This window comes from Schistocerca serialis, chromosome 1 (genome assembly GCF_023864345.2).
Source record: "Schistocerca serialis cubense isolate TAMUIC-IGC-003099 chromosome 1, iqSchSeri2.2, whole genome shotgun sequence".
In the NCBI taxonomy this organism is placed as follows: Eukaryota; Metazoa; Arthropoda; class Insecta; order Orthoptera; family Acrididae; genus Schistocerca; species Schistocerca serialis.
The window spans coordinates 606,910,918-606,935,788 of NC_064638.1; the positions used below are offsets into that span (position 1 = coordinate 606,910,918).

General features: G+C 40.8%; 1 protein-coding gene across 4 annotated transcripts in view; it reads right to left on the reverse strand.

The window, feature by feature from the left end:
• Positions 1-24,871, reverse strand: part of LOC126477410 (mitochondrial intermediate peptidase) — a 130,835-nt gene that overhangs the window by 59,952 nt on the left and 46,012 nt on the right. For all 4 annotated transcript variants that reach the window (XM_050103613.1, XM_050103614.1, XM_050103615.1 and 1 more), the window contains exons 4-5: positions 5,905-6,171; positions 5,511-5,699 (exon numbers count right to left, since the gene is read on the reverse strand). In XM_050103613.1, the coding sequence (XP_049959570.1) occupies positions 5,511-5,699; positions 5,905-6,171 (456 nt within the window). The remainder of the gene's footprint in view (positions 1-5,510; positions 5,700-5,904; positions 6,172-24,871) is intronic.

The following is a 24,871-nucleotide window of genomic DNA, read 5'->3' on the forward strand; positions in this document are numbered from 1 at the left end:
CCAGAAGGAGAGCAGTAGTAGGGTGCCACTTGAAGCATTGAAGAACACGGCGGTGGTCTTTTATGGCTGCAGCAATTTCTGGAGTCCACCAAGGAGGAATGGCAAGGAGGAATGGCAAGGATGAATGGCTGAAACAGCTGCAGAAAGAATGGTGGCAGTCAGAGTCTGTGTAGACTCATCAATACTACTGAGTGGTAGTACAGGAGGGATGGTAGCAGAGGAGAAAGCACCCCAATCAGCTTTAGAGAAGGCGCACCTGTGAGGGTGGCGGAACGAGATATAGCGAAGGAAGGACAAAACAATCGGGTAATGACCACTGTCACATAAGTCATCGTGGACACCCCACTGAATGGAGGGAAGAAATCCGGAACTGCAGATGGAGAGGTCAATGGCAGAGAAAATGCCGTGTGCCACACTAAAGTGTGTGGGAACACCAGTGTTTAGGAGACAGAGGTCTAACCCTGCCAGAACAGCTTCAGCTGTCCTGTCCAGGGCAGTAGTTGTGTGACTACCTCAGAGAGGGTTGTGGGCATTAAAGTCCCCTAGAAGCACGAAGGGAGAAGGGAGTTGTTGAAGAAGAGTGGTTAGGGCAAAGGATGTAGGCGGCCTGTCAGGCGAGAGGTAGAGATTACAGATTGTGATTGGAGTGGCCAGATGGACCCTGACAGCAATTGCTTCCAGAGTGGTATGGAGGGGAACCCATTTACTAACGATGTCCTCGTGGACCAAGGTGCAAACACCACCAGAAGCAAGAAGAGGCCAATTCGGTTTCAACAAAGTGTGGAACCCACAAAGGATGGGTGAGTAAGAATTGACAAAATGGGTCTCCTGGAGAGCAATGCAAGCAGCAGAGTAGTAGGAAAGAAGGGGTTGCAACTCAGGGAGGAGATGCAAATAACCATTACAATTCCACTGGAGGATTCTCAAGCTGGAGTCCAAATGGGAAGCGAACGGACCGGAGCTGGTCATGCAGCCAAATCACGTCACTGATAAGGATGGGGTAATGTCCATATAGATGGGGTCAGACTCTGTTGGTTCATTGGCTGAAGGAGGGGAAGGCAGCACCACAGGGGGTACCGGAGGGGCCTTGCCCTTGTTCTTGGCAGACTGAAGCGAGGTCGGGCACGAAATTACACCTGGTAATCCTGGCGCCCACTGGCCACGGATCATGTGGTCGATGTTGAGCTGCAGATGGTCTTTCAGGGGGGGTGCCAGGAAGAGGAAGGAGTCCCAGGAGGGAGTTCCAGTACCAGCGGCTGCTGAAGAAGGGCAGCGCTCCTCCAGCGGGGAGGGGAGGGCACGATGTCGAAACCTTTGTCGCTTCATGTGCAAGAAAAAGGAAGTTGGTAGATTTCCTGAATTCATATGATGTGGCGCAGACTATGTTTTTTCCAACTACGGTGCAGGGGAACAGTATCACAGCCATGACAATATTTTTATTCATTGTTCATTACTAGACGGGCATTCTGTTAGTAAAAGGGCAAATGGCCTTTCAGAATATGATGCACAAATTTTAACACTAAAAGGCTTTTGTACTCAAACAAATGTCACATATAATTACAAATTATGTAGGAAAGCTAAACCTTCGGTAATAGAGAATTTTTTAAAGCTCGTCAAGGAACAGAAGTGGCAGGATGTTTATAGTGCTGATAACATAGATGACAAATATAATGCTTCCCTTAACATATCTCTCATGTTCTTTGAGAGCTGCTTTTTATTAGAACGTTCTAAACCGGGTACTAGCAGTACAAGGCACCCTGGGTGGTGGACTAGGGGGATAAGGGTATCACGTAGAACAAAGCAGGAATTATATCAAAATGTTGGAAGTAGTCACAATCAAGCTGCAGTAGCCCATTACAAACAGAATTGTAAAATGCTTAAAAATGTTATTAGGAAGGCAAAGAGTATGTGGTGATGTTACAGTTTGTCTGAACAAGGTAAAGAAAGGAGGTCAGAACTCCTGCACAGTGAAGTTACTGATGGGTTGGAAAACAGAAAAGGACTGCAAGAAAGAGGTGATCAGGCCCGAGTTGTACTTAAGGCTGGTAGAGGCACTGCTTGTACCTCTAACTTCAATAAAGTGATAATAGTAGGCAGTTGTTTCACAAAGGGAAAGCTCACAACAGCAAAAAGGATAGAGCTAGATGGAATTGGATTACTAATAAATGGGACACGGTGGAAATAGTGGGACCTACTTTCTGTCTACCTGCCACAATTTTGGGAATAACACATCTGAGTACCACACAGCCTCAACTGTATTAGCCAGAGGGAGCTACAGAAGTGTTATCAGTTGTGAATCTGACTCCATTGAATCATACTTTAGCACCCTTGTTAATTCAATCCATAGACAAACTCAATGAGCTGAAGGGATGAAACTTTAACTAAGTTAAACTAGAAAGGAACTGACAGAACTTGAACAAGCAGTGCATAAGAGAACATAGTGACAAAAGTAATCATGAGCAAGAACTGGACCAGAGCCAACTCTACCAGCTGCCATTGAATTTGTCACTCTAGTTTTGCATAAGGATAATCTAGCTTAAGCTGATCCTTGGGACCAGGTCTTATTAAAGTGGAGGGCAATTTAGTGCACCAACCATATCTGATCAAAAATGCACCGAGCAGGGAGTAGATTGCAGCAATGCCAGCAGCTGGCGAGTGCAGATGTTGCGCTTTATAAAATATATCATCGTTGTTACAACATTGCGAGGCAAGACAGCCCAGTGAGATGTGGAAACAGTTTACACAGCAGTACCTAAGCAGAAGGCGAAACCACAGTTCGGTTCTGTGACAGGGCAGTTCGCCTTGAAACCATGAAAGCTGGATCTGCCATCACACTGGACCAGCACTGGCCCTGGGAAGCAGTATGCCGGCCATCTACGCAGGGTAGTGGGTCACTGCTGTTATGTCACCTGCTTGCCACCTGCTGGACAGTGCTGGGGCAGGAGTCACATCACCACACTCACAGCTGTAGTTAGCTGAGGCCACCAGGACCAAAGTGGCCCCTGAGAGAGGCAGCTGCGTCACACGCTGCTGCTCAGTCAACGTTGCACTTTGTCAGCATTACTAGGGGGCAACACACAGGAGGCTGCTGGATGCCTCAGCCACAAAGCTGCTTCCTCTATCAAACCATGGCAGGGAGCCATAATAAAGCAATTTAGGAACTTCTGATTGTTTGAATGGTATCGTACGACATCCCCCTGCATCCTCAATCCACCAGCCACCAGATTTTGTACCACTTACAAGTAGCTGGTCAGAAATATCTGCCTGTCCTGCACAGAATAATAATCTGGGCAGCCGTTTGTAATACAATGATGGCTCTCTCTCTCTGCTATCTCTCTCTCACACACACACTATTCCCAGTAGAAAAGCTCTCCCTTCATAATCTGCCATGAATAATCATCATATCAGATAATAAATAGCAAAAGATGCATGTTTATGTAACTTTCTGTCATACCAACTGCATGAGCTAAAGTCATGGATGGAAACGTGTTTCCATTATATAGCAAAATTCCTTTCAGCCTAGTTTTCGAGGAGCCAATGAACACACACCCATCTTCAGCTTTCAGATCAACACACAGTGACTCTATCAAAGAATCAACATTGTTGTAGAAAAATAGGTTCTCCTGTTTAGAAGATAAATGTTCAAATTGCTTTTGGTATTCACAAAAAGAACTTACTTTCATGCAATCCTGCAGAAGGTATCAGCTTTTCAGCCTAGCAAATAATTCTGCTTTACTTTTAGGTAACCCAAGATAACAAATCAGATCATTTAAATCCCCCAGTGTTAGAAAGTGAGGTGCATTGGTAATAATTCCTTCCACAAAATCTGGAGCATTCTGTTGTAATTCAGTCATCCAAACTTTCAAAATCTTCAGTCACATTTTTGGTCATCTGCATGAAATGATCCATGGGGCATTGGTCGAATTGCTGTATAATTAATAGTATGTTTGGTCTTTGAATTAATTGCAAATATATTTGACAAGCAGAAGTAGCAGTCTGTTAAAAGTTCTGCCACATTATAGAAACTGCAAAAGGCATATGTCAAGATCCTTTTAACTGGCCAGTTAATAATGTTACTCATTTGCTGAAACATGTTTCTGGAGTAGAAAACTTAATCTAGTCTATTTTATTGTCAAAATAACATGTGTAAGCTCTTTCAATTTGGGGAGACAAATTTTGCCTCTGTGCTTTTAACGTGAAATCGACACAAACGCAACAAGTATTGTTTTTATCATTTACACTTTTTGAGACATGTTCCTCACTCTAAAACGCAATGCTTAAGAAATCACACTATTATGCAACACTACATTTGTCAGTTCACAGCTGAAGAACACACAAGATTAGCTTCTTTCTTTAAATAAAGCTTTTACGGCTCTGGCAACCAAAAAGGACACTTTCTTTCTTTACCAAGTCTTCTTCCTTATCTGTTGTTGCTGCAAATCTTCACCTGAGTGGGAAATCCATCTGTGAACATTGTTGGCTTTGCTGAAGTCACAGACAATAATCACCCAAAACAAATATGTCAATTGATGACTGAGCTAAATAAAATCATATTATTTTACTAACTGTGTTTAGCGCTCTATACTAATAAACATGATAACAGTTCTTTTTTACATATTACAAAAAGCTGGTGGCTGATAGAACACTTCTGACTTCATTTTCAGATTTAGCAGATGAAAATAAATATGAATCAACTGAAATTATTTATTTATCATGTCCATTGTTGACTAGTGTAATTGAACTCATCACATGATTTTATTTATTTATTTATTTATTTATGAGCAATTTTTTGCACTGTATTTCACCTATCTGCTGCTCAATGCCAAGTTACTCAACAAAATCCCAGCTAACACCCAAGTCGCGGCCCTATGTGGCTGCTTAGTAGATGTCACCTCAGTCAAACCAACCAAATTCTCATCGATGCCAATATACCTACCTGACATCACAGTCATGTTCCATACTAAACTACAAGCAAGGAAGAAAGCTTAATTTAATACAAACATAAAAAAATCATTAACAATGGAGCATTGGCGCTGCTGATGAGGGCAGGGAAGAAAAGTGGTTGCAGCCTTGTAGAAATAAGAATCCTGCCATTTGTACTTGTGGCTGTGGGAAATTAATCTGGATGATCAAAGATTTTAGATCCACTCCTCCTTAAGATAAGTCCATTTTCTTCACCACTGCTCCACATCAATTAGTACACTTGAATTCTTCATTCTCCTGATTAAGATTCTACAAAGGTACATGTTTTGAGTGTGTAAAGGTGGGCTACTTATCAAACTGTATACAAAGAATCTTCAGTGTCATAAGTGACTATTATGATGCACTACTCATTTTATCGAGAGAAAAATAATTCCATAAATCTCTGCACTACAGGTTTCTTTGTAAAGCAGAAACCAGTTTGACTACATACACAGTTCAGTCGGAATATCTACATCAGACCCAAAAATTTTAAAAAATTATGTTATGATCAATGTAATACATTTTCTCTTGCTACAGTTACACAATACCTATGGCTGTATGTTGGAAATCCACAAAGTTTGGCAAGTTCATGTCGAGCCTTCAGCATTTCTTCCAGTAAATATTCTTGGTGTCCATCTGGATAAAGAAATATCCGGTATGCTGCCTCACGTGCAGCTGCATTTGGAGAGTCAGCATAAAGACCAGTCACTAGCACCTGGTCACCATCAATAGTGAATCTGAAGATGAACAAGACACCAAAAAAATTAGACAGTACACAATATAAATGTGTTGCACTGATTTACCTGCATTCACTGCCTGTTGCCACATATCAATCTGGCAAGAACATTTCTTCCTATTTCTATCATAATAATTATTCTCTGCTGTACACAAATAAAACACATGTTTCCACTGACACAATATAAATACAAAGAAGTTACTCACAAATGCCTGATGTTCTTTGGCAGAACTTCTTTCGGAATAGCACGAGGGCTTACAGCACCGGCCATAAATCTCTGGCCAAGTTGCAGAATATAGTCATTGAGCTCCACAACACGACAACGGTCACTTTCTGGAAGGTGTATACCACACTGCTCAAAGTCAAAGAGGAACAGTTGTGCTACATGTTCATCCACTGGTGTAGTTTCAAATTTATCCTTGTTTTCTGCAACATTTCTTAGAGCTGAATACAATTCTCGGTGGGTGTTTAACCTAATAAATAAACAAGTTACAGTTACGTTTTACATACACAAGTAAACAAAAAAAATATATTATAATCCTTGAAGTAAAAATAATGGAATGAACATGAAAAATGACATTTCACAACATGTTACTGACATACAGCAAATTGGAAAGAAAACAATTCTCAAAATGAATTGGACATTTATCACTCTGTCCTTTACAAGTAGTGCGACTAATGCAGAAAATGTGAATCACTTCATCTCAATCCTAGTAGACATGACCACATTTACAGTGAACTCTGTTACATTATTTACTAATATACTCAAGGTTATAATTCTAGGTAAGTACACTTCTCAATTTTTTGTACCATTTGAACACACAGAGAATGATTCATTTCAGTCAGCCTAAGTAACTTCACACAACAGAAAAATGAATGTCATTACAACTTGATTCACTATTCTCTTTAGTACCACACCACAGGCTGTTAATGAACACTAGTGGAAACTGCACTGAACAACTTACAAGATGCATCTTAAAAACATCGTGTTAGAGGGGGACACTGGCGTAACGGACCAGAGACAATGACTGAATGCAGCGCACTATGGACTGAGCATAAAATACTTATATGTACACATTCAATTCAATGCAATGCAGTCAAAGTCAATTCAATTCTTAGTGATAAACTTTAGACCCATTACCTGGAAACTCCCAGCAGGTTGTACACGCTCAATAAACACTATACACAGTGCTTTGTATTACATATATATGCAGTTTAAAAAGTCAGAGGGATTTTAAACATCTGCTTTATTTTTTCATGATTGTTTGGTGTCAGAATTTTGTTCTGAAAAATGAAACCTTTATTTAACAGAAACATATATATCCTGTTCTCTTCTTACAACATATGTTGGTGCTTTGACCAGAAATATAATACAGTGTCATAAGCCAAAGTATGTAGGCCCTCCATGCACCATCTTCAAGGCACGCTCCTGACAAGTCTGCGAACATTTGCTTGTGAAATTTTTTCCCTTTCTCAATAAGGACCTCTACAAGTTGGTCAAGAGTCTGAGGTGCTACAGGATAGACCCAAAGTTGTCTGTCTAGCATAGCCAATAAGTGCTCAATAGGATTGAGGCCAGGACTCAGATCAGGGCATCCTAATGTTTGAATACCAAGATTCTGTAACATTTCCATGGTGGCTGCTGCTCAAGGCACTCTCTCATTGTCTTGTTGCAGGATGCACTGGGGACCCATTACACCGTAATGGGTATAACATCACCCACTACTACCTCACTGATGTACTTTTGAGCATTAAGTTGGCCTCTGAGCATCTGAAAGCCCGACCAGCCATCAACTATGATGCCACTCCTCACCATGTCCAAGCCACAGCCGACATCATAGCGTTCACCACAACAACAACATACAGGTATACATCCATCGCTCCATGTTGCATGAAAGTAGGACTCCTCCGTAACTAATACACTGTACCAGTGACACAGCTACCACTGCCTACGTTCCTCAATGAACCAAAGTTGATCTTTCATGTGCTGAGCAGTTAATCAAGGGGATGTGATGAGGTCTTGTCAGTCTTAAACCAGCATCTCAGACTCTGTTGCATATTGTTTGGTCACTGGTCCTGAGCAGTTGCAGTGCATCAGTGGAGAGAACAATTAACCAAATATCAGTCACCTCTGACCGATGTATTCTGTTTTCTCCCCTGTCGTGCAGATAATGCACGAATAGTCCAACCTTCCTGCAGTAATGTCACTGCGAACATGTCCTGCCTCTGTCAGATGCCTCAGGTTGACTGCTGAAATGTACACAAAGAGTATAGAGACACACTTTTACTTACACTCAGTAGGTGGCAGAGTGAAAAATTGCTCATCCATTTCACTCTTATGCGTAGCATGATAAATTTGAATACTGCCACTTAGTCATGGCTTTCAAATGTATTGTGGAGGACTGCTCTCATTATTACAACACATCTGAAGACTAAAAGCAACAGTATATATCTTAATAAGGGATTTTGTACATGGTACATTCAATCAAATGCTTGTCCCTCTAATTGTCTTGAGCAGTGTAGTTACAATGGGGAGTTACAAGGGGAGCAACTACTGTGCTGTTAATGCTGTTGCTGTTAATTAATGTAGAAATAAAACACCACTGAAAACATAATTAATTAAAAACAATAAATAAAAGAAATTTAATTACATGAATAACTTCCAGCTTATATTATTACATCAGGTTCTGGCAGCTTTGGAAAAACTTGACATTTGCCAACTAATTACAACTGTACTTACCCTTATAACTATTGCTGCTTCTACACTGGCTTGCCCCCCTCTCCGGGAATCTGCATGCCTCCGCAATACTCGAGTCTATGCACAACCATGTGGGTAGCCACTGCACATTTTATTACTTTTTAGTTTCTCTTAATTACATTTTATTCGTGTCTATCATTCTCTGTTATAGAGGCAGCAATTTTTGTTAGTCTTCTGCTTTGTTCCTCTGATCTGTTGACTTTATTTTGATATTTAGAGTACCCACTTAATCCTGAAGACTTAAAGTTGAGACGTTCATTTTTTTTTGGTATTTGATGTGCAATAATATTAACTTTTGTACCTGAATTTTGGTCATTTACAATTGTTTGCAAATCAACATTCAGTTGCCTTTATGAACTCCCTACCTAAGAATGGGGGCAAGTGAAAATGACATGACAAGAGGAAACCATCCTATCTACATTCACAGAGTGTTGTGTTCGTAAATCCCACTCGATATAGATGTTTGGGATGTGGACCACAATCTGTTAATAGGTGCATCGTACCTCAGGCGAACCCATTCTTAATGCTTGTGAATGTGCAGTATATACTTGTGTCCCAATCAGCTTGCCATCCATCTAACTTCCAGAACTGTAAGTGTCTTTCGTTAGAAATATGAGCTCCTGCAGTCCTGTACACTCTGACACAGTTCATGCCCCAACCAATACAATGTTTCCCTGTAACATACTACGATCTCCATTGGATATAATATGAGAATCACCAGTACCCTCAACAGGTGCGCTGTGATAGCTACCAGTGAGCTTGAGGCGAACACACTGCTGTATCCATTACAGGTCACAACGCCCATATAGTACTAGGGACAGAAAGTTGGCTCAAACCAGACGTAAACGTAATGAAATCCTAAACTCAGATTGGAATGTATACCACAGAGACAGGCTGGACAGTGAAGGGGGAGGCGTGTTTATAGTGATAAGAAGTGCAAGAGTATCGAAGGAAATTGACGGAGATCCGAAATATGAAATGATTTGGGTGAAGGTACAGTTAAAGCAGGCTCAGACATGGTAATTGGATGTCTCTATAGGCTCCCTGGCTCAGCAGCTGTTGTGGCTGAGCACCTGAAGGATAATTTGGAAAATATTTCGAGTAGACTTCCCCACCATGTTATAGTTCTGGGTGGAGATTTTAATTTGCCGGATATAGACTGGGAGACTCAAACGTTCATAACGGGTGGTAGGTACAAAGAATCCAGCGAAATTTTTTTAAGTGCTTTATCTGAAAACTACCTTGAGCAGTTAAACAGAGAACCGACTTTTGGCGATAACATATTAGACCTTCTGGTGACAAACAGACCCAAACTATTTGAAACAATTAACGCAGAACAGGGAATCAGCGATCATAAAGCGGTTACGGCATCGATGATTTCAGCCGTAAATAGAAATATTAAAAAAGGTAGGAAGATTTTTCTGTTTAGCAAAAGTGACAAAAAGCAGATTACAGAGTATCTGATGGCTCAACACAAAAGTTTTGTCTCAAGTACAGATAGTGTTGAGGATCAGTGGACAAAGTTCAAAACCACCGTACAATATGCGTTAGATGAGTATGTGCCAAGCAAGATCGTAAGAGATGGAAAAGAGCCACCATGGTACAACAACCGAGTTAGAAAACTGCTGCGGAAGCAAAGGGAACTTCACAGCAAACATAAACATAGCCAAAGCCTTGCAGACAAACAAAAATTACGCGAAGCGAAATGTAGTGTGAGGAGGGCTATGCGAGAGGCGTTCAATGAATTCGAAAGTAAAGTTCTATGTACTGACTTGGCAGAAAATCCTAAGATATTTTGGTCTTATGTCAAAGCGGTAGGTGAATCAAAACAAAATGTCCAGACACTCTGTGACCAAAATGGTACTGAAACAGAGGATGACAGACTAAAGGCCAAAATACTAAATGTCTTTTTCCAAAGCTGTTTCACAGAGGAAGACTGCAATGTAGTTCCTTCTCTAGATTGTCGCACAGATGACAAAATGGTAGGTATCGAAATAGACGACAAAGGGATAGAGAAACAATTAAAATCGCTCAAAAGAGGAAAGGCCGGTGGACCTGATGGGATTTTACACAGAGTACACGAAGGAACTTGCCCCCCTTCTTGCAGCGGTGTACCGTAGGTCTCTAGAAGAGCGTAGCGTTCCAAAGGATTGGAAAAGGGCACAGGTCATCCCCGTTTTCAAGAAGGGACGTCGAACAGATGTGCAGAACTATAGACCTATATCTCTAACGTCGATCAGTTGTAGAATTTTGGAACACGTATTATGTTCGAGTATAATGACTTTTCTGGAGACTAGAAATCTACTCTGTAGGAATCAGCATAGGTTTCGAAAAAGACGATCGTGTGAAACACAGCTCGCGCTATTCGTCCACGAGACTCAGAGGGCCATAGACACGGGTTCACAGGTAGATGCCGTGTTTTTTGACTTCCACAAGGAGTTCGATACAGTTCCCCACAGTCGTTTAATGAACAAAGTAAGAGCATATGGACTATTAGACCAATTGTGTGATTGGATTGAAGAGTTCCTAGATAACAGAACGCAGCATGTAATTCTCAATAGAGAGAAGTCTTCCGAAGTAAGAGTGATTTCAGGTGTGCCGCAGGGGAGTGTCATAGGACCGTTGCTATTCACAATATACATAAATGAACTTGTGGATGACATCGGAAGTTCACTGAGGCTTTTTGCAGATGATGCTGTGGTGTATCGAGAGGTTGTAACAATGGAAAATTGTACTGAAATGCAGGAGGATCTGCAGCAAATTGACGCATGGTGCAGGGAATGGCAATTGAATCTCAATGTAGACAAATGTAATGTGCTGCAAATACATAGAAAGATAGATCCCTTATCATTTAGCTACAAAATAGCAGGTCAGCAACTGGAAGCAGTTAATTCCATAAATTATCTGGGAGTACGCATTAGGAGTGATTTAAAATGGAATGATCATATAAAGTTGATGGTCGGTAAAGCAGATGCCAGACTGAGATTCATTGGAAGAATCCTAAGGAAATGCAATCCGAAAATTAAGGAAGTAGGTTACAGTACGCTTGTTCGCCCACTGCTTGAATACTGCTCAGCAGTGTGGGATCCGTACCAGATAGGGTTGATAGAAGAGATAGAGAAGATCCAACGGAGAGCAGCGTGCTTCGTTACAGGATCATTTAGTAATCACGAAAGCGTTACGGAGATGATAGATAAACTCCAGTGGAAGACTCTGCAGGAGAGACGCTCAGTAGCTCGGTAAGGGCTTTTGTAAAAGTTTCGAGAACATACCTTCACCGAAGAGGCGAGCAGTATATTGCTCCCTCCTACGTATATCTTGCGAAGAGACCATGATTCAGAGAGATTAGAGCCCACACAGAAGCATACCGACAATCCTTCTTTCCACAAACAATACGAGACTGGAATAGAAGGGAGAACCGATAGAGGTACTCAGGGTACCCTCCACCACACACCGTCAGGTGGCTTGCGGAGTATGGATGTAGATGTAGATGTATTGTTCTGTAGCTCTCTAGTCAAAGGCAATGTGCCCTGACGGTGGTAGTGAAGCCCATAATGATGTTGAAGATAACTTCATGAAATGACCAAACAATATGCAACGGTAATTTATAGCTGACAGTGTCAGCACAGGCAATCTTGTGAATAATTTTTGACCGCCTTCTGAGTAGTGGATTTTACAGGTTCAAGAAAGTTCTTTTTCTCATCAAACAGAATTTCTAGATACATGCAAACGGTGCTGCATTTTACAGGGATTATATCGAGCCTCATTTAAGAATTCCTGGGAAGAGAAAGCCTTCTCTTCCGTAGTATGTAAGTGGTTTTATGGACAGCTATAGCCAGTTCTTTACAGATGCATTACCGTTGCACCTGAACAAGCACAACATTCATCTTTTCCTCAAGTCTCATCTTTGAGTCTCCCAACGTAACTACTAGGAAGTCATCCGCCGCAACACCACCTTCAACATATCTGCCTCACATAACAGAAGTAACAGGGGTTCAGTACTAGGATCCCAGCAGTGGACCATTTATGGAGCCTTGAGGACAGCTCTTGGAAACCTTTTTGAGGGCAGCATTTGGTAATCTTTTTGATTACCCTACCCTGCCCTGAGAGCCACTGGATGCTATGTCCACTATAACAATCGATACAATTCTTGTACAGAAATTTCGGCACCCCAAGATCTCTTGGGCTTGTGAACACTGCAAACTACCACAGATTATTCAATGATTCTACAATTTCAATCGTAAGTGCATTTGCATATTTCGGACTCACATTTTCTACAGTCAGAATAGCTCTATTACTGCATAATCTATTTACGTCTCTTTTCGGAATCTATACTGGCACTGATTCAAACCCAAGAGCTTTATGTGCACCTGCAAAGAGTCACGAAGCAAGAGTTCCTGATCCTAGGCACAGACATTTAATAAGTAAAGGGACTTGTAACTTTAGAGTGATGCTGGTTTTTTTTTATCCTTTCTCTTTTTAATCACTAGTGCCTGAGATGTTTTATAAATTGTCAGTATCCAACCAATTTTACTTGCAATGCCTAGTTCAGTAATAGTGTCAAATAAGGCAGTGCCGGTGGACCTGTCATCTGTATTACCTCAGGTGTAACGCCACCCAGAACCGGTGCCTTTCCAGTTTTGAATTTGGAAATTGAAAAAGCAGCTCCTTCCTGAGCATGAGGTAACTCCAACATCTGGTGGTTGTATTCATTACCTAGTTTTCTTCGAAGATGTGCATGTATTTCAGAATCTTTGTTTGTGTTATCATCAGGAATTATGGCAGTTAGCAGGTGTTCAGTTGACTCCCTCCACCTAACCATCATTCAGCCATCTCCTCCACAAACTGCGAACTTGACTGTAGGTCCTCTAACCTTTCCAGTCAACAATTTACACTAGACTCATAAAAAATCATGGAATAGTGGTATGTACACATACACTATGTGATCAAAAGCATCCGGACACCAACAAAAACGTACGTGCTTCATATTAGGTACACTGTGCTGCCACCTACTGCCAGGTATTCCGTATCAGCGATCTCAGTAGTCATTAGACATTGTGAGAGAGCAGAATGGAGCACTCCGCAGAACTCATGGAGTTCAAATGTAGTCAGATGATTGGGTGTCACTTGTGTCATACGTCCGCACGCGGGATTTCTATGCTCCTAAACATTCCTAGGTCCATTGTTTCCAATGTGATAGTGAAGTGGAAGCGTGAAGGGACACATACACAGCACAAAAGCGTACAGGCCGATCTCGTCTGATACTGTCAGAGACCGCCGACAGTTGAAGAGGGTCGTAATGTGTAATAGGTAGACATCTATCCACACCATCACACAGGAATTCCAAACTGCATCAGGATCCACTGCAAGTACTATGACAGTTAGGCGGGAGGTGAGAAAACTTTGATTTCATGGCCGAACGGCTGCTCATAAGCCACACATCACGCCGGTAAATTCCAAACAACGCCTCACTTGATGTAAGGAGCATAAACATTGGACGATTGAACAGCGAAAAACGGTTGTGTGGAGTGATTAATCACGGTACACAATGTGGCGATCCGATGGCAGGGTGTGGGTATGGCGAATGCCCGCTGAACATCATCTACCAGTGTGTGTCGTGCCAACAGCAAAATTTGGAGGCAGTAGTGTTATGGTGTGGTCGAATTTTTCATGGAGGCAGCTTGCACCCCTTGTTGTTTTGTGTGGCACTATCACTGCACACGCCTACATTGATGTTTTAAGCACCTTTTTGCTTCCCAGTATTGAAGACCAATATGGGGATGGCGATTGCAATTTTCAACACAATCGAGCACCTGTTCGTAATCCACGGCCTGTGGCGGAGTGGTTACACAACAATAACATCCCTGGAATGGACTGGTCTGCACAGAGTCCTGACCTGAATCGTATAGAACACCTTTGGGATGATTTGGAATGCCGACTTCGTGCCAGGCCTCACCTACTGACATCGATAACTCTCCTCAGTGCACCACTCCGTGAGGAGTAGTCTGCCATTCCCAAAGAAACCTTCCAGCACCTGATTGAATGTATGCCTGCGAGAGTGGAAGCTGTCATCGAGGCTAAGAGTGAGCCAACACCATACTGAATTCCAGCATTATCGATGGATGGTGCCACAAACTTTTAAATCATTTTCAGCCAGGTGTCCGGATACTTTTGGTCACATTGTGTACAAATGGTGATGGTATCACATACGCAAGGTATAAAAGGACAGTGCATTGGCAGAGCTGTCATTTGTACTAAGGTGATTCATGTGAAAAGGTTCGCGATTTGATAATGGCCACACGACAGAAATTAAGACTTTGAACAAGGAATGGTAGTTGGAGCTAGACACATGGGATGCTCTGTTTTGGATATCATTAGGGATGCAATATTCTGAGATCCACAGTGTCAATAGTGTGTCGAGAATACCAAATTTTTGGTATTATCTCTCACCAAGGACAACGCACTCGCCGATGGCTTTTACTTAATGACCGAGAGCAGCATCATTTGCTTGTCAGTACTAACAGACAAGCAATACAGCATAAAATAATCACAGAAATCAATGTGGAACATATGATAAATGTATCGATTAGGCGACTGTGGCAAAATGTGGCATTAATAGGCTATGGCAGCAGACAACTGCTGTGAGTACCCTCCCTAAGAGAACGACATCACCTGCAGCACCTCTCCTGGACTTATCACCATACGGAGTGCACCCTAGACGGGGAGAAAGAAAAAGCTGATGATAGGTTACATTGTGGCACAGACCCCACGAAGTAATGGACCCAAGTAGCCAAGTAGTCAACAACGCATTGTGCACGCTGATGGTGGCTCCATAATGGTGTGGGCTGTGTTTAAATGGAATGGACTATGCCCTCTGTCTGATCCAACTGAACTGATCAGTGACTGGAAATGGTTACATTCAGCTACTTTGAGACAGTTTGCAGCTATTCATGGACTTCATGTTTCCAAATAATAATGGAATTTTTATGGATGACAATGCGCCATGTCACCTGGCCACAGCTGTTCGCGAATTGGTTTGAAGAACATTATGGACAGTTCGAGCAAATGATCTGGCTTGGCCACTCATCAAGTACTTATGCATCATATTTAAGAGTCAGTTCACGCAAAAATATCTTGCACCAGCAACACCTTTGCAATTATGGATGGCTATAATGGCAGCATGGCTCTGTACTTGTGTAGGAAGCTTCCAACAACTTGTCGAGTCCATGCCACACTGAGCTGCTACACTGTGCCAGACGAAAGAAGGTCCAACATGTTATTAGGAGGAATCCTAGACTTTCGCCACCTCAGTGTATATGGTCTTCCCCAAATGTCAAATTACAATTGCCTTCGAAGATACTTCTCTCAGTGTATTCTTTCGATTTACTAAACCAGTGTTTTATAGTACATCTTAACTGCCCTGTATTCATGGAGCCTTCCAGCATGCTCTGGTCAGCCTAAAGCTGCTTCTTGATTTTTACCTTCGCCTCAACATGGAATATTCTGGCCTGATAATTTCTCTTTTTATTATGGATATAAATGTCCTTTATTCTTTGCAAGAACTCAGTTAGTAGCCGTGCACTATGTCTGCCAGAAGCAATTGCATTGGAAATGTTGCAGTTTAGACAATTAAGCCATCCGAATCTGTTTTCCTGATTTCCAAGACAATAATAGTTTCCTCTATCTCTGTTATTGCAGATAGAGGAAACTGTGATTGTCTTGGAAATCAGGAAAACAGATTGGGATGGCTTAACTGTCTAAACTGCAGCATTCCCAACGTAATTGCTTCTTGTAGACATGGTGTACAGCTACTAACTGAGTTCCTGACAATTGCTTTAAAATCACCGGACGTCAAGTATTGCAGCTTTTGTCAGCTATTAACCTTAGATGCTGGTACCTGTTTTCCTAAAGTGACATCTACGTGACTAGCAACACTGCTCGTTCCTTGAATGTACTCAGATGATTCTCTAGATATAAAACAATGAAGTCTAGTTCTTATATAGCATCCTCTAGTATATCACCTCACTCATCAGTTTGCCTACAGCATCACAGTGTAGGTTTTGCATTTGCATCTGTTGCCACAAGGAAACATGGACCTCATCTGCATGGAGCTACCACCTTGAGGTTACCTAGAAAATAACCTACAGGATATGAATACTGTATTGTATATGATTACTACAATCCTCTTCGTCTGTGTGTCCTTCATTTCAATTGTCACAGTGAATTTCCTACTCTTCATGACGATGCCTAATCACAGGCAGTAATTGTAAGATAATCCCAAGAAAATGTGGGAGCCTATAACATCGTTCTTGTAAACAGAATATGTCACCACCAACTTGTCAATTTTTCATATTTCAATCACAGTAAAGCACTAATATGTAGTATTGTGTTCCTTATATGTACATAAAGTGTGAACAAAGCACTTCAAGGAGGAGGTGTAAGGGTCAAAATATACGCAATCCATTTGCTTTTAACAAAATCTCTGCATAATTGCTTGATGTCAAATGGTTCATTTCTCTGCAAGTGTTCATTGTGGCAGCACGGAGACTTCTGAATGCAGGATTCGACCCACTGCTCTCTGGCAAAAGTCGGACAGTGGCTGGAGCTCTGTCCCAGGACGGAACTCAGTGCTGGTAGCAGCATGTGCTGATGGCAGGCTGACAGTGGTGTGGCACTGAGGAATTTAGTTCCAGCAGTGACAGGTGCAGCCCAACCCCAAACACAAGGATGCTGCTGGCAATGCCCTATCATCTCACTGTCTGGCATGACCCTGGCATCACAGTGTTGCTGCTGGGCTCTGGTGACCAGAATGCTTCTGCCTCAAAATTCAGACCCATTTATATCACTTCAAGGAGAATTTTTCTCACTAAAACCTGGCACCTAGACACGTACCAATAACAAAAGACTTGTCCTAATGTGTTGACATCGACCCACCTGCTATGATTGTTACCACTTTGCAGTGTGGTTTTGCACTGAGTGCAGTTAGTCTCGTCTCGCAATCCCCTTACGTGCACATTATTCTGACCCACATGTTGCTACACTGCATCTATTAATTCAATATTTCCTCATGGCTTTCTTACTACTTCTTATTATCTTTGCTAAAAGACTGGGTAGCGTCACTACACTACCCACCCCACCCCCTCCACAGAGAAGACTCAGTCCCTTGGGCCTTGCTCTGGACTGGTTCTGTACCAAAATTACTATCACCCTTAATCTGTAAAACAAGACAATACTACTAGAGTAGCTATTCTTAGCTACTATATGATTACCATTTTAACCTTTAGAAACTACATAAATCTATTTCTTGTCTCTTACTTGTACAGCAGAACCTTGCTTAGTGAACATAATTTGTTCCAGAATCTTACTCGTAGTGCAAAACACTCATTAAGCGAAACAATTTAGCCCACATAGATTAATGTAAAATACAATAATGTGTTCCACGCAGAAAAAGTATTAAAAGTTTTATCTCATTCATGCAATTTATTCAAAAAAAATTATACATACAGTATCATGCACCCTGTGAACCATGGACCTTGCCGTTTGTGGGGAGGCTTGCGTGTCTCAGCGATACAGATAGCCGTACCATAGGTGAAACCACAACAGAGGGGTATCTGTTGAGAGGCCAGACAAAGGTGTGGTTCCTGAAGAGGGGCAGCAGCCTTTTCAGTAGTTGCAGGGGCAACAGTCTGAATGATTAACTGATCTGGCCTTGTAACATTAACCAAAACTTCCCTGCTGTGCTAGTATTGTGAACGGCTAAAAACAAGGGGAAACTAAAGCCGTAATTTTTCCCGAGGGCATGCAGCTCTACTGTATGGCCAAATGATGATGGCATCCTCTTGCGTAAAATATTCCAAAGGTAAAATGGTCCCCCATTCGAATCTCCAGGTGGGGCCTACTCGGGAGGACGTCTTCATCAGGAGAAAGAAAATTGGCACTCTATCGGATCAGAGTGTGAAATGTCAGATCCCTTAATTGGGAAGGTAGGTTAGAAAATTTAAAAAGGGGAAATGGATAGGTTAAAGCTAGATATAGTGGTAATTGGTGAAGTTCAGTGGCAGGAGGAACAAGACTTCTGGTCAGGTGAATATAGGGTTACAAATACAAAATCAAATAAGCGTAACACAGAAGTAGCTTTAATAATGAATAAAAAAGCAGGAGCATGGGTAAGCTACTACAAACAGCATAGTGAACACATTATTGTAGCCAAGATAGATACGAAGCTCACACCTATCACAGTAGTACAAGTTTATATGCCATCTACCTCTGCAGATGAAGAGATTGAAGAAATCTATGATGAGGTAAAAGAAATTATGAAGATACTGAAGGGAGAGGAAAATTTAATAGTCATGGGGGACTGGAATTTGGTAGTAGGGAAATGAAGAGAAGGAAAAGTTGTACATGAATATGGAACGGGAGTAAGGAATGAAAGAGGAAGCCGCCTGGTAGAATTTCGCACAGAGCATAACTTAATCATAGCGAACACATAGGAATCATGAAAGACGGTTGTATACATGGAAGATGCCTGGAGACACCGGAAAGTTTCAGACAGATTATATAATGGTTAGAAATAGATTTAGGAACTAGGTTTTAAATTGTAAGACTTTTCCAGGGGCAGATGTGGACTCTGATCACAATCTATTGGTTGTGAACTGTAGATTAAAATTGAAGAAACTGCAAAAAGGTGGGAATTTAAGGAGATGGGACCTGGATAAACAGAAAGAACCAAAGGTTGTAGAGAGTTTCAGAGAGAACATTAAGGAATGATTCACAAGAACAGGGGAAAGAAATACAGCAGAAGAGGAATGGATAGCTTTGGGAGATCAAGTAGATAAAAAGATGAGGGCTAGTACAAATCTTTGGGTAACAGAAGAGATATTGAATTTAATTGATGGAGGGAGAAAATATAAAAATGCAGTAAATGAAGCAGGCAAAAAGGAATACAAACAACTCAAAAATGAGATTGATAGCAAGTGCAAAATGGCTAAACAGGGATGAATAGAGGACAAATTTAAGGATGTAGAGGCATATATCACTAGGGGTAAGATAGATGCTGCTTACAGGAAAATTAAAGACACATTTGGAGAAAAAAGAACCACTTATATGAATATCAAGAGCTCAGAAGGAAAATCAGTTCTAAGCAAAGAAGGGAAAGCAGAAAGGTGGAAGGAATATATACAGGATCTATACAAGGGTGATGTACTTGAGGACAATACTATGGAAATGGAAGAGGAAGTGGATGAAGATGAAAAGGGAGATATGATACTGCGTGAAGAATTTGACGGGGCACTGAGAGGCCTAAGTCGAAACAAGGCCCCGGGAGTAGACAACATTCCATTAGATCTACTGATAGCCTTGGGAGAGGCAGCACTGACAAAACTCTACCATCTGGTGAGCAAGATGTATGAGACAGGTGAAATACCCTCAGACTTCAAGAAGAATATGATAATTCAAATCCCAAAGAAAGCAGGTGTTGACAGGTGTGCAAATTACCAAACTGTCAGTTTAATAAGTCACGGCTGCAAAATACTAACATGAGTTCTTTACAGACAAATGGAAAAACTGGTAGAAGTCTACCTCAGGGAATATCAGTTTGGATTCTGTAGAAATGGTGGAACACGTGAGGCAATACTGACCCTTTGAATTACCTTAGAAGATAGGTTAAGGAAAGGCAAACCTACGTTTCTAGCATTTGTAGACTTAGAGAAAGATTTTGACAATGTTGTCTGGAATACTCTCTTTCAAATTCTGATGGTGGCAGGGGTAAAATACAGGGAGGAAAAGGCTATTTACAATTTGTATAGAAATCAGATGGCAGTTGTAAGAGTCAAGGGGCATGAAAGGGAAGCAGTTGTTTGGGAAGGAAGTGAGACAGGGTTGTAGCCTATCCCCAATATTATTCAATCTGTATACTGAGCAAGCACTAAAGGAAACAAAAGAAAAATTTGGAGTAGGAATTATTAAAATCCATGGAGAAGAAACAAAAACTTTGAGGTTTGCTGATGACATTGTAATGAGACACTTAAAGTAGTAAATGAGTTTTGCTATTTGGGAAGCAAAATAACTGACGATGGTCGATGTAGTGAGAATATAAAATGTAGACTCACGATGGCAAGGAAAGCATTTCTGAAGGAAAAAAAATTGTTAACACTGGGTGTAGATTTAAGTGCCAGGAAGTCTTTTCTGAAAGTATTTGTATGGAGTGTAGCCATGTACGGAAGTGAAACATGGACGATAAATAGTTTAGACAAGAAGAGAATAGAAGCTTTTGAAATGTGGTGCTACAGAAAAATGCTAAAGATTAGATGGGTAGATCACATAATTATTGATGAGGTACTGAATGGAATGGGGGAAAAGACAAGACACCAAAGAAGTGGGAAACGGAGGACACAGTGGTCAGGATCATATTTGATCTAGAAGTAGATACAGAAATGGCAAAAACAACAGAAAATATGAGAATAGTGCATTCGGCAAATGCGTGAACACGGAAAACAGAAATGGAAAACTGATAAAATTCTGGGGGGAGGGAGGGGTCAGTTCTCTGACGCAATGCAAAATGAGCCGCAAGAATTTGCCGCAAGGCAGATCAAGTATGACCATGACAATACAGTAACAGAAGAATTATTACAAGAGAATGCACAACCAATAAAAGAATATATAAAACCAAAATTTAAAGATATAGTAGGAAATGTAAAAGTAGGACTAATTTTAGATTTGGGTAGCAACATTTCAGTGATTGATCACTATGACGTCAACCAAAGTGCTCCAATTCTCATCACTACACAATGTCCATGCAAATAAATACAACTACAAGGGAATGTCCTCCATAGTAAATCTCCATACATAATAAAGATACTAACTCCCAAAATTATTTTTTTTACTCAAATGTACCACAATGCACAACTATGTACGCTTGTTCATCTATATATCAAGCTAGTACAGAATTTTCCTTTTAAACACATGGTTTCCTTGTCTTACCAACTATATAGTGAAAATCTCATACCCTCTCAATTGGCACTAGCTTTAGTGGATGAAATATCTACTACTCACTCACAAATGGAACATGCTGCACAGACGGGTTTTAGTGATCCGCTTAAAGCTTTGCAAGATCAGATAGTGGCCCTTGTCCTTAGGAATCTGTAATTGCAGGAAAAGCTGCAAGAAAAACTAGAGTCACCTTTTTATCAAAAAGTAGATATAAACAATCAGGCAACTCATGAGAAATCCATTACACACTCTGAAATTCCTTCTCTTGTATCATAGTCCCCCCCCCCCCCCCTCAAGGCAGTTTTCCTACTGTTAATTTCATACCTCTGATCTTGGAGAAAATGTCAGAAAACATCACTGCATTCTGCCAAAGTCTGCACGATACTTTCAGAATACATCCTTGGCCTGACGAGTTTCGTGTTAATACTTGTATAGTGTGTCTAAAGAGGGTCGAAGACGCAAACTGCTATGAAGACTTTGTTGAATCATTATGGAATGCCTGTAGCTTTGATCAAGAGGTTATCTGTCCAATTCATTGACACAAAAGGTGTAAGTGTAGCTTTGACCAAGAGGATATCTGACCGATACAATGGCAAAAAGGGAGTAAGTTTTTATCATGACAAGCTCTCCACCCACTGCCAGCACATCAGGGAAGATTTTGAGGATTTTGTCGACTAAATCTGATCAGTTTAAAGTTGTACTATTCTGTGGTTGGACAGAGGGAAAAGTGATGTGCTCCTTGAAGAGGCAAAGGTGAGAGCCATGAATGTGTATATCAAGGGGATAAATCTGCAAATGGAGAAATTATTGTAGGATCACTTTTGTCTTTACAAGAAGCTGTGCACCTTACAGCAATTACAGAAGAAGCTAAATGTTTTGCATTATCTTCCTCTGTTGGTAATGATTCTTGTCATGTATTCATTATGGAGACATACTGTAGGTGTTGTTGCACCCAGCTGAAATGTATTGTGCCCCATGCTGTGTTAACTGTGGAGAGATTGATCACTTAAGTGCCAACTGTGACCATTCATGGAATAACTGAAACAGAAACTGCAGAGGATTCCAAGGGTATAGAGGCAACAGAGGATATGGGAATGGAATAGGAGATAGTGTAGCTATCACCCTGAGCTTCCGTTACAATCTTTTATTTCTATTAGTTTTGAGGAGTAACCAAGGTGACAAACATGTATATAAAAGGTAACATACTGTTAAGAACTTTAATAGACATGGGTAATCAGGTGACCATATTACTTTTAGCCCCTAGTGATAAACACCATTAAAGTTTCTAGGCTGCTCCATCAGTGAACTGGGGACAGAAACTATTAGTCCGTTGGGGACATGAGAGTTGAGGTGGAGATTGATGAAGAGAAATATAAATTTGATAAGGAAGACCTTAGGAAAAGAAGATAGGACTTTGATGTTATTCTTGGGAATAATTTCCAACACCACTTTCGCAAATTGTCCAACTCAGTGATGGTGCATAGATTTGGCAGCAAAAGCATTGGAAAGGTCAGAGTAATCCAGGAAAAGGTCTAATCCTCAAGGTCACAATAAACCATGTATCCTAATGTTGAGGGAGCACAGCCCTGAACTCATTAATAGTGGAATGGTAAGAGTTATCTGAATAACAGCCGAGATGCAAGACCCCGCAGGAACTATCTTTCTGGTCAATCTGCTCACCACAAAGTTCTAGACCATCTCCAAGTACATGCATTTGCAGAACCAAAATTATTACCAGAGAAACATGTGTTCCTACCTGCTTAGACAAATTTGTAAAACAATATATATAAATCCACATGGAACATTATTGGCCAATGGACCAGAAATAGAAGCAGTAAATGTTGAACATTTTCAGATAGAAAAAATATGTTCTTGGGAAACTTCGAGGACCCACCATTACGTAAAAAAATGATCCATGAAGAATCAGAAAACATTGCTGAACAGAGAAGTATATGCAACAATGTCAACCATCAAAAATCACTTGAGAGGTAAATTAAAGCATTTATCACAGCAAGACAGAAACATGTAGTACCCCGTGTTAGAGGAATTCACAAAGCTGTTCGATGAAAGACAGTATTTACCAGCAATGGATTTAACAAAGATCAAAGTTCCAACTGAGGATGCACAATCAATAGTTCAGAAGCCTTACCAAATGCTCTATCATTTGCATTATGTCACAGAAAAAGCATTAAACCACAGTTGATGTGAGTATAACTCAGCCTTCCTCCAGTCCTTGAGCATTGCCCATTGTCAAAGTACCTAAAAAGAGCTTCAACGGAGAATAAACTTACACCTCTGTGTCGATACATGAGCAGTAAACTGAGTTACGACACCTGACACTTATCCAGTCCTCCCAGTCAACAAAACACTCAACCACTTGGGAAATTGCAAGCATTTTACCAACCAGATATGAAGTCAAGTTACATCAGATAGTCACAGACCCTCACAATAGACCCTAGATGGCATTTGTCATCCCTACTGAGCTATATGAATTCCTCAGAATACTTTTCAGACTTAAGAAATGTGCCAGCTACTTTTTAGCAGTTTGGAAATTTCCTGTTATGTGGACTGAAGCCCACTCTTCGTTTGGTGTACATCAACAATATCACTGTCTTTTTCTCTGTCAATAGAGGCACTACTAAGGAGCATACTATTGCATGCAAACCCGATCTTAAAACTAGAGAAGTGTTCTTTTGCAAAGTCTCAAATGCAACACCTTGGCCACATCATTATAAATTTTGCACGTATTAAACCTAATACACATGACTTTCCTGCACTAAAAAATGTAAAAGAACAGTAATCATTTCTAGGTCATGCAAACTGTTATTGCAGATTCATGCAAGTTTACACCATGGTCATGAAGTCTTTTACTAAATTACTGAAAAAGGTAGTACCTCTCCACTGAACCACAGAATGTGATGTGGTAATGTAGCAAATTAAATATGTTTTGATAAAACCCCTCTATAAGCTTATTCAGACCTTGAAAAACCATTTATTCTGTCATGAGACACCGATGATTATGCTGCTTACTCTGTTCTATGTCAGGAACAAGACGGTATCAAGAAATGAATTAGACATGTAACCTCACAGGTTAATAAGTTAAGTACAGTACTACCAAAAGGAGCTGAACTCTGGTATCCATTGTAAATTATTTTAAGTGCTATCTTTAAGGACAGATGTTTTACAGTAATCAGTGACCGTACCGCACTATTATGGCTTCAAAATTTACAAATACAGTGAAACCCCACTTTTACACTTTTCAAGGGACTTCAAAAAAACAGTGTAAAATGCGGGAAAATGTAAAATGTGGGAAATAATGTTTTAAGCTGTAAAAGTTGCATATAGGATAACCACTTGCATTTTATGTACGATATATGTACATAACAGGCATCAAAAGACTTGTCAGGGACCTATTTACTATCCAATAA